The sequence below is a fragment of the Rhinoderma darwinii genome, chromosome 4 (assembly GCF_050947455.1).
Source record: "Rhinoderma darwinii isolate aRhiDar2 chromosome 4, aRhiDar2.hap1, whole genome shotgun sequence".
Lineage (NCBI taxonomy): Eukaryota > Metazoa > Chordata > Amphibia > Anura > Rhinodermatidae > Rhinoderma > Rhinoderma darwinii.
The window spans coordinates 36,299,577-36,313,372 of NC_134690.1; the positions used below are offsets into that span (position 1 = coordinate 36,299,577).

Genomic DNA, 13,796 nt, shown 5'->3' on the forward strand with positions numbered 1-13,796 from the left:
GGCACTATATACAGGGAGAACTGTATGGCGTTATATACAGGGGGGTTTCATGCCGATATCCACAAAGGGCTGTATGGCACTATCTACAAGGGAGGTGGTAGGGGGCGCTATCTACAAGTGGGATGTGACTGTTTACAGGCGGGGCTGTATAGCACTGTCTACAGGGGGGCTGTATGGCACAATCTATGGGTGGCACTATCTATAAGGGGGGCTGTGTGTGGCACCTGAGGGGGCCCCATTTAAGAGTTTGCTATAGGGCCCAGTGTTTCCTAGTTACGTCCCTGCTAGGGACCCATATTACTCAGGGACCTCCACACACCTTGATCTAGCCCAGCCATAGACATAACATATAGAGATTAACTACATGCCGACTCAGGATGAGAATACTCGTCCTGAGCGGCGGGTACTTTGCGCAGTAGGACGAGCATTCTCGTCCTGTGTTACAGTCATGTCCGTGAGTGATCAAGAGCGGGGCAACGGCTATAATAGACAGCCGCAGACCCACTCCAACGGCGGAGAGAAGAGGTTAACTCCTTGCACAATCAAAGCTGATTGCAGCATTCAAAGTAAATAAGAGGAGGGTGGACTGCCCTTTGATCGCATCACAGAAAATCCCTGTGACTCGATCTAAGCCCAAAACTTGTATGGCCAGACAGCCTAGGATCCATTGAGGGACCCCAGGGCTGTCTGACCATATTGTCTGTTGTTGGGGCATACTGAGATCAGGGGCGTAGCTAGGGGGGGGCAGGCGGGGCATGTGCCCTGGGCGCAACCCGGTGGTAGGGAAAGGGGGGGCACCGAAGAGCAGCTGATCGCTGCTGACAGGCGCCCCGTATGTCGGACACCTGCAGCAGCTTTAGGAAGAGCCAGGAAATTACGGCGTTCTGACTCGGGTCTGTGACGGCCAGGGAGTGGACCAGTCCAGTCACCTGACTTGTCACCTGACCTCACATCAGTGACATGAGGTCAGATGAGACTCAGGTCAGGGCACAGGTCCACTCCCGTGCTGCAGCCTTCCAGCATCTGCCTCTGTGCTCTACACACACGCCGAAGCAGAGAGGAAGCTCCGCCCACAGCCCGTCCTGACCTGTCAGCAAGGAGACATGGTGAGTGTCTGTGTGTATATGTCTGTGTAGTGTGAATACATTGTGTGTGTCTCTGTGTTTGTATGTGTATATGTTACAGTGTGTGTGTGTGTGTGTGTGTGTGTGTGTGTCTCTGTCTGTCTGTGTCTCTGCATGTGTTTGTCTCTTACATCTACTACATTATCTGTACTCAGAGTTATCACTGTGTTATCTGTGGTGTTACATAGGACTGCAGGTAACATCTGCTACATTATCTGTACTCAGAGAGTTATCACTGTGTGTTATCTGTGTTGTTACATAGGACAGCAGGTAACATCTACTACATTATCTGTGTTGTGTACATGTGTGCCTGTGTGGGTATATATGGGTCTGTTTGTGAATGTGTCTTTGTGCTTGTATATTTGTGCCTTTTATGTATTTGTATATGTTCCGGTCTGTGTATTTATCTGCCGGTGTGTGTGCGTATATGTGTCTGTACGTCTATATATTTACCTGTATGTGTATGTGTATGTTCCAGATGTGTGTATGTATATTTGCCTGTATGTCTAAATATCTGTCTTTATGTATGTACAGTATATATGTTCCAGCGTGTCCATATATGTGGTTAATTTTTGGTTTGTGTAGGGGGCGGCAATAGAGAGTCCCGCACAGGGCGCCATCCAAGCTAAGGTCGGCCCTGGCTGTCACCAACCCTAGTCAGAAGGAACTCCGCCGCTGCCTGCACCGAATGACCTCGTCGGCTTCTCCGGTAAGTCACACCAGGCAGAGCGGAGAGTGGTAGCGGTAGGCTACCGCTGACCGGTCTGTTCCAGTGTGGCGCTAAGTACAAGGGGGGGGGAGTGTGGCGCTATTTACAAGGAGGGAGTGTGGCGCTATTTAAAAGGAGGGAATGTGGCACTATTTACAAGGGGGGGAGTGTGGCGCTATTTACAAAGGGGCAGCGGGCTGTGTGTGGCACTATCTACAGGGGGCTGTGTGGCGCTATCTACAGGGGGCTGTGTGTGGCCTCTTTAATTTATTTTATTTTCATTTATTTTTATGTTAATTACATTATAGAACTACATCGCTTGTAAAATGTAGAAATGCTTTTATACTAGAGTTACATTAAAAAAATTGTGAAAAAAAAATTACACCTCATTGATTGGTAAAGAAAGAAAACATGGCGAGGGGGAAGGAGATGTCGGGAAATAAATTGGGGGGGGGGGCGCCAATCTGAATCTTTGCCCCGGGTTAAATAATGTTAAATAAAGAAAAATTGTCAAAAAAATACACAGAAATGCAAATTTTTTAGAATAAATAAACTTTTTGAAATATACAGTAAGTCCCAAAACATGAAATAATATAGACATATTTGGTATTGCCACGACCATAACAACCTGTACAACAAATGTATAACATTATTTATGATGATCGGTGTTGGGTGTAAAAAAAATAAAATAATAAAACTGCAGCGGAACTGCTTTTTTTCAGCATTTTCACCTAAATGAAAATGTATATAAATTAAACGATAATATATTTGTACCAAAAAATGGTACCTACATAAAGTACAACTCGTCCCGCAACAGACAAAGTCTCATACAACTACGTCGTAAAAAAATAAAAAAAGTTATGTGCGTCGGGATGCAAAGAGGGAAATATAAAAAAAATTGTTCTTTCCTCAAGGCCAAAATTGTCCTTGTCCTTAAGAGGTTAAAGGGGTTATGTGTGGACCAAAAATTATTTACAGTGTACTCATTTCAATATGTAGGTATACTCGCTAATATACATTCCGGTCCCCCGTCGTGCTCATTCTGAGATTTTCATAGATTTTTATACCGCTGCCGGCGGACCGGAAGTCTAGGTGCACAGTCTTTTTTGATGATGATACGACTCTTCATTATATGACCTTCCCCGTTGTACTCTATGTACAAGTAGTACAGTGAGTACGTAGAGTACAGCAGGGCCGGTCACATGATGCAGAGTCGTATCGTCATCACTATTATAACATCAGGGTGAAATATAAGTACTTACTGCAATTATAGAGCGCGTTGACCTTCTTCACATCCGAATCATCCAGTCCTACATACTGTCCAAGAGTTATGGTAGGGTCAGATTTAACGTCCATTGATGGCTTTCCTGTGCTGTAGTAATTCCTATGGGAGGTGCCTATTGTTAATCATATGCCTAAAGAAGCGCATGTAGGTTATATTTAAAATTAGATTAGACTTCATGGGTTTTCATTTTTTCATGTACAATGATGGAGTGGGGGGAGTTCCCCTTCTAGTGCCTTACAAAACGTGGTTACAAAAAGCATCTCTTGCTCTGGAGCACCCAGCATGATCATGCATTACACAGATAGCCTATCGATTTAAAGGGACACTGCGTAATGCTTAATTTCCTCTGTGGTGGCGCTGCAGGGGAACTGAACACTTGCTTCTGGGTTCTCTCGCTGATCACAACTGATCATTTTGTAAAAAAAAAAAATTAAAAAATGGATCGGATTCTTATGTTCCTGGTTAGTTACCTTAATCCCTTCTCGACATTTGTTGTATAGATACTTCATGGAAAGCTACTGCTTCCCGCCTTTTGCCGTATCCATACGACAAATGGTGAACACCGGCCCAGAAGCTGAGTTGGTGCCCCCATACCTGGGTGTCGGCTGCATGTTATAGCTGACACCCTGGGGAAATGGTGAGGTCCGAAGTTTGCTCCGATCCCCGCTATTAACCCCTTAAATGCAGCAGTCAAAAGCGATCGCTGAATTCAAGGTGTTTGCAGCTCATCTGCACCCCAGCAATGAAATTGCCGGGATGCCGGTGTCTGCAAAGACAACCGGAGGCCTAACACTGGCCTCCCGGTATCGAAAGCGATCGCTGCATCTTAGTGGTTGGCAGCAGATCGGCAGCTCTGCACTGCAATCGCAGGACTGCCGACTGCAACTATGGCAATAGGAGGCCTAACAATGGCATCCTGCTTTGCCATTATGGAAGCCAATTAGGCCCTGCCCGGGGGCGAAGCCTAATCGGCTTGTTGTTAGTGAATGACTGACAGATCTAATACATTGCACTACGTAGATAGTGCAATGTATTAGAAAAATAATCTGACAGTTGGACCTTCAAGTCCCATAGTTGGACTAAAGAAAAGTTTAAAAAAGTGTAAAAATAAAAGTTGTTAAAAATAAAATAAAAGTTTCAAGTGATAAAATAAAACAAAACACTATCGCCCTTTTTCTCTTATCAAGTCCTTTATTATTGAAAAAAATAAACAAACCATACATATTTGGTATTGCCGCGTCCATAATGTCCTGAACTATAAAAATATTATGTTATTCATTCTACGCGGTGAATGGCGTAAAAAAACCTTAAAAAACAATGCCAGAATTTCGGTTTTTTGGTCACTTTGCCTTACAAAAATTGGAATAAAAAGGGATCAAAAAGTCGCATGTATCCAAAAATAGTACGAATACTAGCTACAGCTTGTCCTGCAAAAAAAAACAAGCCCTCATACAGCTCCGTCGACTAAAAAATGTAAAAGTTATTGTTCTCAGAACATGGCGACAGAAAAAATACCTTATTTTTACAAAAGTAATTTTATTGTGCAAAAAGTTATAAAACTTAAAAATTGCTATAAATTTGATATCGCCGTAATCGTACTGACCCGCAGATTAAGTTAACATGTAATTTATGACACGTGGTGAACGTTGTATAAAAAAAAGAAAAATGCCAGAATTGCTGTTTTTTGGTCACCTTGCCTCCCAAAAAATAGGATAAAAAGTTGCATGTACCCCAAAATGGTACCAATAATAATTACAGCTCGTCCTGAAAAAAAAACAGCCCTAATATCACTACGTCTATGAAAAAAATAATTTGTTAAGGCTCTAATATGTCAGGAAAGCAAAATATGCAGTTGTGCCGGCCCGAGGGGAACGTTTCTTCTCTTTCAAAAGGCAATTTATCAAGGCCCCAAAATTAGGGAACCAGGAAGGGGAGGGCCCAAACATATCTGCTGGAAGCGAGGGTGCCCGTATTATAGCAGGACGACAGTTCCCACCAAAATTCCCCAAACTGTAAAGGTGCGGAGTGTGGACGAAAAGAGGATAAGAAAGGACATTTATCAGCGCGACACCGGCCTGTGCAGAGAGGATTGCTTCACAGCGTAACAAATATTTATGGATTATTTTGTTTTTTAAAACATTATTATACCACCTGACTATGCCCCTGATGTACTCTGCCCAGCTTACATATGCCCCCACATTATAAACTAAAATACCAGTAAAACTCCAAACAAAACTACTACAAATCAAAATCAACGCTCCAAAAGCAAAAAATGGCGCTCCCTCTCTTCTGAATCCTACAGTGTGCCCAAACACCTGTTTACTTCCACATATATGGCATCACCATACCCGGGAGCACACTTTTAACAATTTTTGGGGTGTGTGTCTCCAGTGGCACAAGTTATGCATGGCATATTTGCCACTGAAATGGCATATCTAGGGAAAAATTTAAATTTTTACTTTGCACCATCCACATCACAATCATTTATGGAAAAGACCTCTAGGGTGAAAATGCTCACTGCACCCCTTAATAAATGCCTTGAAGGGTTTAGTTTCCAAAATGGGGTCACTTCTCAGGGGTTTCTTTTATTATTTCACATAAGAGCCTCTGCAATTGTGAACCAATACTGTGTATGTCGCCAAACGAGGCCTCAACTTCGCATGGTACTCTTTCACTCCTGAGCCTGGTCGAATATCCATGCAAAAGATTATTGCCCCATGTAGGGTGGTTCTAAAACCGGGAAACACAGCATAATAATTAGGGAGCTGTCTTGTTATGGTGGCACAAACTGGGCAACACATATTGGTACATCTATGCAAAAAATCCCATTTTCACTCTGCAACATCGAGTGCACACTAATTTCTGCAAAACACCTGCCTGGTTAACATGCTCAGTACACCCCTAGATGAATACCTTGAGGGTGTAGTTTCCAAAATGGGGTCAATTCTGGGGTGTTTCCACTGCTTTGTTCCCACAGGGGCTTTGCAAATGTGACATAGCGACCATAAACCGATCCAGCAAAATCTGCACTCCAAAAGCCAAATGGCGCTCCTTCCCTTCTGATCCCTGTCGTGTGTCCAAACAGCAGTTTATGACCACAAATGTTGTATTGCCGTACGAGGGAGAAGTTGATTTACAAATGTTGGGGTTCTTTTGTTCCTTTATTTGTGGAGAAAATGAAACATTTTGAGCTAAAGCTACATCTTATTGAAGAAAAAGGATTTTTTTTTTATTTTCACTGCCCGTACTCTGGAGAAGTTGCTTTACAAATGTTGGAGGGATTTTTCTCCTTTATTCCTTATGGAAATAATTTTTTTATAGCTACAGTACGACAACATCTTATTGGAAAAAATAAAACTTTTCTTTTTCACGTCCAAATTCTAATAAAACCTATGAAACAACTATGGGGTCAAATGCTCACTACACCCCTAGATGAATCCTCAAGGGGTGTAGTTTCCTAAATGGAGTAACTTTTTGGGCATTTTCATGATTTTGGTCCCTCAGGGGCTTTGCAACATGGTTTTGGTCCCTCAGGGGCTTTGCAAATGCAACATGGCCTCCGCAAACCATTCCTGCTAAATTTGAGCTCCAAAAGTCAAATGGCGCTCCTTCCGTTCTAAGCCGTGCTGTGTGGTTTATGACCACATGTGGGGTAGTGTTTTACTCAGGAGAAATTGCTTTACATATGTTGCAGTGCTTTTTCTCCTTTAATCCTTGTGAAAATGAGAAAAAAATAGCTAAACCTACATTTTCTTTGAAAAAACATTTAAATTTTCATGGCCTACTTCCAATAATTTCGCCAAAAAACCTGTTGGTTAAAAATGCTCACTATACCCCTAGATAATTTCCTTAAGGGGCGTAGTTTCCAAAATGGGGTCACTTGTGGGGGGTTTTCACTGTTTTGTCCCCTCAGGGGCTGTGCAAATGCGACTTGGCCTCCCAAAAAAATTCCTGCTAAATTTGAGCTCCAAGAGCCAAATGGCGCTCTTTCCCTTCTAAGTCCTGCCGTGTGTCCAAACAGCCATTTATGACCACATGTGGGGTATTGTTTTACTCAGGACAAATTGCTTTACAAATGTTGCAGTGCTTTTTCTCATTTAGTCCTTGTGGAAATGATAAAAAATTAGCTAAACCTATATTTTCTTTGAAAAAATTTTGATTTTAATTTTCACGGCCTATTTCAAGAGCAAATTTTTCCATTGATGTAAAGTCCAATGTGTCACAAGAAAACAATCTCAGAATTGCTTGGATAGGTAAAAGCATTCCGCAGTTATTACCACATAAAGTGAAACATGACAGATTTGAAAAATGACGCTCTGTCAGGAAGGTCAAAAGTGGCAAAGTGCGAAGGGGTTAACAGATCATGATAATCTTGTTATTTTGTGTGAATATAGCTTACATGATACATCCAAAATGGGGTACTCTACAGTAATGTACGTGTACTTTCAACTTTTTCATATACTTACGAGTTAAATTGCAAGATTGAGTTGTAGCCATATGGTAGCTGAAAAGTATCTCCTCCATCCAAGATAAAATTGCTGTAATCCCCTATTTAAGAAAAAATAATGAGATATCAGTCTCGTGATCCTTCAAGTCAACATTGTGCATGAATTCATGTGGTACCAGAGTGTATTTTATACAGGAAGGCATATCAAGGCTCAATATCTGTCTACCTTCAACCTTCCCAACATACGACCAACACCTGAAAAACATAACAGCATCAAGTACCATATTAGTACATGAACAGTAAACACATTAAAGGGGGTTTCTGTTTTTTTTGTACATAAAGCTTAAAGAGACTTCTGGAAATGTACGTTGATAGCCTATCCTTAGGTCAGGATATCAATGTGTGATGAGTGGAGGTCCATACCCCGGAAACCCCAATAATCAGCAGAAGAAGATGCTGCATCTCTACAGGCACAGCAGCACATCCATGCACATGATCAGTGGGGGTGGGGGGGTCCCTGGGTCAAATCCCCACTGATCACACAATGGTTGCCTATATTAAGGATAGGCTATCAAAGTATATTCCCATAAAATTAATTTACAATAAAAAGTTCTTCCATTTTTTTGAACATACATGGCATTTTATTTCCTCACCATTTCCAAGCCCTTATTTTGCTGTCAGTGAATGAAAACATACATTTAGAGGTTAAAAACCTGTAAAGACCAGAACCTTCTCACACTGGGAGTTTACTACACTTATATCCAGTGTAGACAATACTCTCTGGTCTAGCTCGCTCCAATGTATCAGTGTAGGTAGCCTTGACTGTTAGGCTTACAGAGGATAGCTTAGATTACATACCACTGTAGCAAATTCCCAGCTGCGAGAAAGAAGAATTTTGCTATTTACTGACTGCAAAAAGCTTGAAAATAGTGAAGAATGGAAAATCTAAATTTTTTATACATTTGCAAAACTAATAGAGTACTTATACTATAATTTAAGGGGTATTCCCATCATAAATACTTGAGAGGTAAGGGTCCCAACCCTGGGGCCCTCACCCATCGAGAGATCTGTGAATCCATGACCCCAGTTCAGGACGACCACACTCCCCATAGAAGTGAATGGAGAGTTGGCTGCACACTGGGAGTTACAAAAAAAGCCAAGAGCGCTGTTGGGTGCCTCGGTAGCTGGACTCATGGCTATAATATTAAAGAGGTTGTTTGTGATGAGACAACCCCTCTGATTTTCATTCTTCATGGATTCATTTTTGTGGACACTGTTATAGTTAAGCTTAAATGATAGATTTCCATACCCTCCTCCAGTCTCTATACTGATATAGTCGTGTTCATTGCTTCTATTGACAAACTGTACACAGGTCATAATCTCAAATTCCTTCATGAGCGTATCGAACATTGATATTTCGAAACTAGCTGGAAACAGAAGAACAGAGTTATGTTTTTAGGTTTAAAATATTGACAAACTTCATCTCTAGACACAAGTATCTCAGGTCAGATCTATAATAGGGATAACTTACAATAATCAGGGGACACGACAAACGGAACTATTACCATTCCATTTGCTGATTTTTTCCATTGGCACCCAGGACATACTTTGGCACTACGTGAGTGTTTAACGTTAATGTCACCACCCACAAGGAAGACAGCGATGTCTGCGATGAGAAAGGACAAATAGTTAGGTCTATATTGACAGATTTTCACAATGATGAAAAAACACCCAAAAATTGCCCCAAAAAGTTTTGTTTATCAATACAATGCAGTAATTTCATTAGCAAATATTACACACATCTCACCTTTGTTTGCTTCCTTAATTATTTCAAACATTGCTCTGCTGTCAGCGTAAGGATAAGGGGCAATTGCTAAAAAAAAAAAAAGAAATTAAAATGTAATACCAAAGTAGCAGCACAAATGTTAGAACATTTTTACCCTTAGCAAAACACTGCGTTCACTAGAGTTCACTTATGATGATTTTTGGGGAGAATTTTGTTTACTTAAATTTCAGGAGATTCAAGTAACGCCTCTGCAAGAACATAATTTGAACAATGCAAATAGGGGCATCAATGTTGGATTAGAAATAAGAACCACCAGCACAATAATGATATTTCCCATCCTAGCCTCACAATTTCAGCAAAAACAATACTCAAGATGCAATTGTTCTCTCACTGTACGGATAACATTTACCATGCAAGATCATTATAATTCACATAGGCAACAATTTTCGTGATACATAATAACCATCTGTAGAAACAAAAAAATCTGTCCCAAAAGCAGACTAGCCTCTATTGAACATGTTGAATACTGACAAAATAAAGTATGTTTTCCATTTGATAATACAGTGAGTACTCTTCTATGTGTTTTTAGAGTCAGGAAGAAGCAGAGAAAGCTTAAGATTTTTGTCATTTTTATACATTTGTATTGGCAGAGTTAGTACAAGTGAGGATGGAGCAACTTTAAAGTGGCAATTGGATAGGTGAACTGAATTACTAGTAACTGTTTTATTGACCGTGAAAACCATAACAAAAAGCATGAGGGAAAGAAGGAAAATTAGCAGAGTTAATTGGGAGAAGAAAAATGGAAATAAGGTTAGATAGATAGATAGAAAAATCTTAACTTACTTTTTCCAGCATCTTTTGTTTTCTATGAGAAAATAGAGACATGTTTATATTGGGAGAATGAGAAAAGTACTAAATACAGGACTATCTACCTCTCCTTGTAAGAGAAGCATGGGATACAGTTACAGTTCAGAGACTGAAGCATCCTTACTTACCTTTATTGGTGTCGCCTGAATGAGTAAACAGCCAACTAACCACAGCAACATGATACTAAGCGCCATTATCTTGTGTGTCAAGTTTCTCTCTTCTGCTAGTACATGTGCATCATAGACTCTATTTAAACCCAAAATTGGGGATGAAACAGCCAATCATCACACGGGCATGTGATCATAAAGAGGGAGTGACCCCCCCCCACCCCAAGGAAGGATTGTAATGTGATAGGGTCCACCCACATATAGGCTGGATTTACATACACACAATGAAGAATAATATCATTATCCGGATAATTGGTACCGTATATTCACAGATATCTTGTTAGGATTAAATTAATTCTTAACCAAAAAATTTTGCTCCAATCTTGCCATAAAAATAAATCCAGCACGCCGATTCTAATGAACTGGCCTGCAGGAATTAATCCGTGACCTGTGTACAAGAAGATCCAGGCAGTGCTACTGAGTCCACACATTAGGTGGAGAGAAGAAATCAAAAGAACACCAGGGGGCACCAAACCATGTATGTAACAAAAATATCTGCACATGGGAACGTTTTTAAAAAAAATTACAATTGAAAAATTTTCTGTTTTGTGAGATGTAACACAAAATTTATTATTAACCCCTTCCCGCTGCAGCCACTTTTGACCTTCCTGACAGAGCCTCATTTTTCAAATCTGACATGTTTCACTTTATGTGGTAATAACTTTGGAACTTGTGGAAAAACACCAATATTAAGAGAAAATTTGCAAATATTAGCACTTTTCGAAATTTCAATGTATCTGCTTGTAAGACATGCAGTAATACCACACATAATAGTTACTACTTAACATTTTTAATACATCTACTTTATGTTTGCATCGTTTTTTTAACATCCTTTTATTTTCCTAGGACGTTACAAGGCTTATAAGTTTAACAGAAATTTCCCACATTTTTTAGAAAATGTCAAAAGCCTATTTTTCTAGGGACTAGTTCAGTTCTGAAGTGGCTTTGAGGGGACTATATATTAGAAAGCCCCCATAAATCACCCCATTTTAAAACTGCTCCCCTCAAATTATTCAAAACAGCATTTAGAAAGTTTCTTAACCCTTTAGACTTTTTACGAATTAAAGCAAAGTGGAGGTCAAATTTACAAATTTCATTTATTTGCAGAAATTCCATTTTAATCAATTTTTTCTGTAACACAGAAGGTTTTATCAGAGAAACACGAATTAATATTAATTGTCCAGATTCTGCAGTTTTTATAAATAACTCACATGTCCTAGTGTCCTAATGGACCGAAACACAGGCCTTAGAAGCAAAGGAGTACCTAGTGGATTTTGGGGCATTCTTTTTATTGGGGTATGTTCAAACGGGCTATTTTAACCATTTAACCATTTTTTTGGGCCGTAAACATCCCGAAAAATGGCTGGGAAATCGGAAGAAGAATGCCTTCAAACATCTGCCCATTGATTTCAATGGGAAACGGTCATTGACTCTATAGACAAAAAGCTCCAAAAACGGCCTAAAAAATGCAGCAAAAAACGCGAGGTGCTAAAAATACTGCTTTTTCCCTTGAAAACAGCTCTGTATTTTGAGACGTTTTTTTGTAAGCGTGTGAATATATCCTTGGATTAAATTTTAGGCACTATGTCAGGTTAGAATGGGTCTTGTGGAGCCAAAACAAAGGAAACACCCCCAAAAATACCCTATTTTGGCAACTAGATGCCACAAGGAATTCATCTAGGGGTGTAGTGAGCATTTTGACCACACAGGTGTTTCATAGATTTTATTAGAATTTGGACGTGAAAATGAAAAGTTTTATTTTTTTCCAATAAGATGTTGTTGTACAGTAGCTATAAAAAAATATTTCCATAAGGAATAAAGGAGAAAAAGCCCTCCAACATTTGTAAAGCAACTTCTCCAGAGTATGGAAATACCCCATATTTGGTAATAAATTGCTGTTTGGGCACATCGCAGGGCTCAGAAAGATAGGAGTGCAGGATTGGTTTCTCGGTACCATGTCGCTTTTGCAAAGCCCATAAGATACCAGTACAGTGGAAACTCCCCAAAAGTGACTCCACTTGGGAAACTACACCCCTTGAGGAATTCATCTAGGGGTGTAGTGAGCATTTTGGCCCCACAGGTGTTTCATAGATTTTATTAGAATTGGGCAGTGAAAATAAAAATGAATTTTTTATCAATAAGATGTAGCTTTAGCTCAAAATGTTTTATTTTCTACACAAATAAAGGAGAAAAACAACCCCGACATTTGTAAAGAAACTTCTCCAGAATTCGTAAATACCCTATATTTGGTCATAAACTGCGGTTTCAGCACACGGCAGGGCTCAGAAGGGAAGGAGCACCATTTGCTAGAATCGTTTTTGGGTGCTGTGTCGCATTTGCAAAGCCCCTGTGGGACCAAAACAGTGGAAACCCCCCAATAGTTACCTCATTTTGGAAACTACACCCCTCAAGGTATTTACCTGGTAGTGGACTGAGCATGCTAACCCCACAGGTGTTTTCCAGAAATTAGTGTGCACTCGATGTTGCAGAGTGAAAATGGCAATTTTACCATGGATTTGCCATTTCAGTGTCCAATATGTTGTGTCCAGCATGTGTCACCATGAAAACGCAGCTCTCTAATTAATATGCCGAGTTTCCTGGTTTTAGAAACACCCTACATCTGCCTCTAATCTTTTACCTGGACGATCAACAGGGTTCAGGAGTGAAAGAGTACCATGCGAAATTGAGGCCTAATTTGGCGATTTACAAAGTATTGGTTCACATCTGCAGGACTGATGTGAAATAAGAAAATAAACCCCTGAAAAGTGACTCAATTTTGGAAACTACACCCCTAAAAGCATTTATTAAGGGGTGTAGTGAGCATTTTCACCCCACAGGTCTTTTCCATAAATTATTGCCCTGAGGATGGTGCAAAGTAAAAATTGCAATTTTTCCCCAGATGTGATATTTCAGTGGCAAACTTGTTGTGCCACTGGAGAGACTCACTACAAAAATTTTTAAAACGGTTCTCCGGATTTGATGGTGCCATATATGTGGATGTAAACTGCTGTTTGGGCACACTGTAGGGCTCAGAATAGAGGGAGCACCATTTTGCTTTTGGAGCGTGGATTTTGCTTGGTAGTAGTTTTATTTGGAGTTTGACTGACATTTCAGTTTATAATGTGGGGGGTACATGTAAGCTGGGCAGAGTACATCAGGGGCATAGTCAGGTGGTAGAATAATGGGGTAAAAAAAACAATAAAATAATCCATAGATGTGTGTTACGCTGTGGAACAATCCATTCTGCACAGGCCGGTGTCGCACTGATAAATGTCCTGGTTTACACTCCGCACATTTGCAGTTTGGGGAATTTTGCTGGGAAAGTGTTGTCCTGGTATAATACAGGCACCCTCGCTTCAAGCAGATATGTTTGGGCCCTCCCTTTCCTGGTTCCATAATATTAGGGTCTTA

At 40.4% G+C, this 13,796-nt stretch overlaps 1 protein-coding gene across 5 annotated transcripts in view; it reads right to left on the reverse strand.

Annotated features, from left to right (window-relative positions):
• LOC142759140 (embryonic protein UVS.2-like) overlaps positions 1-10,454 on the reverse strand; it is a 30,583-nt gene extending 20,129 nt beyond the window's left edge. For 4 of the 5 annotated variants that reach the window (XR_012883090.1, XM_075861022.1, XM_075861024.1 and 1 more), the window contains exons 1-8: positions 10,347-10,454; positions 10,195-10,216; positions 9,373-9,438; positions 9,097-9,231; positions 8,875-8,992; positions 7,792-7,820; positions 7,585-7,666; positions 3,096-3,217 (exon numbers count right to left, since the gene is read on the reverse strand). Coding sequence is in view for 4 of the 5 variants with exons in the window: in XM_075861022.1 (XP_075717137.1) it covers positions 3,096-3,217; positions 7,585-7,666; positions 7,792-7,820; positions 8,875-8,992; positions 9,097-9,231; positions 9,373-9,438; positions 10,195-10,216; positions 10,347-10,412 (640 nt within the window). In the remaining variant the exon portion in view is untranslated. Of the gene's footprint in view, positions 1-3,095; positions 3,218-7,584; positions 7,667-7,791; positions 7,821-8,874; positions 8,993-9,096; positions 9,232-9,372; positions 9,439-10,194; positions 10,217-10,346 lie in introns of those variants that run through there. The other variant, XM_075861025.1, reaches the window with a different exon arrangement.
• Positions 10,455-13,796: the final 3,342 nt, after the last annotated feature.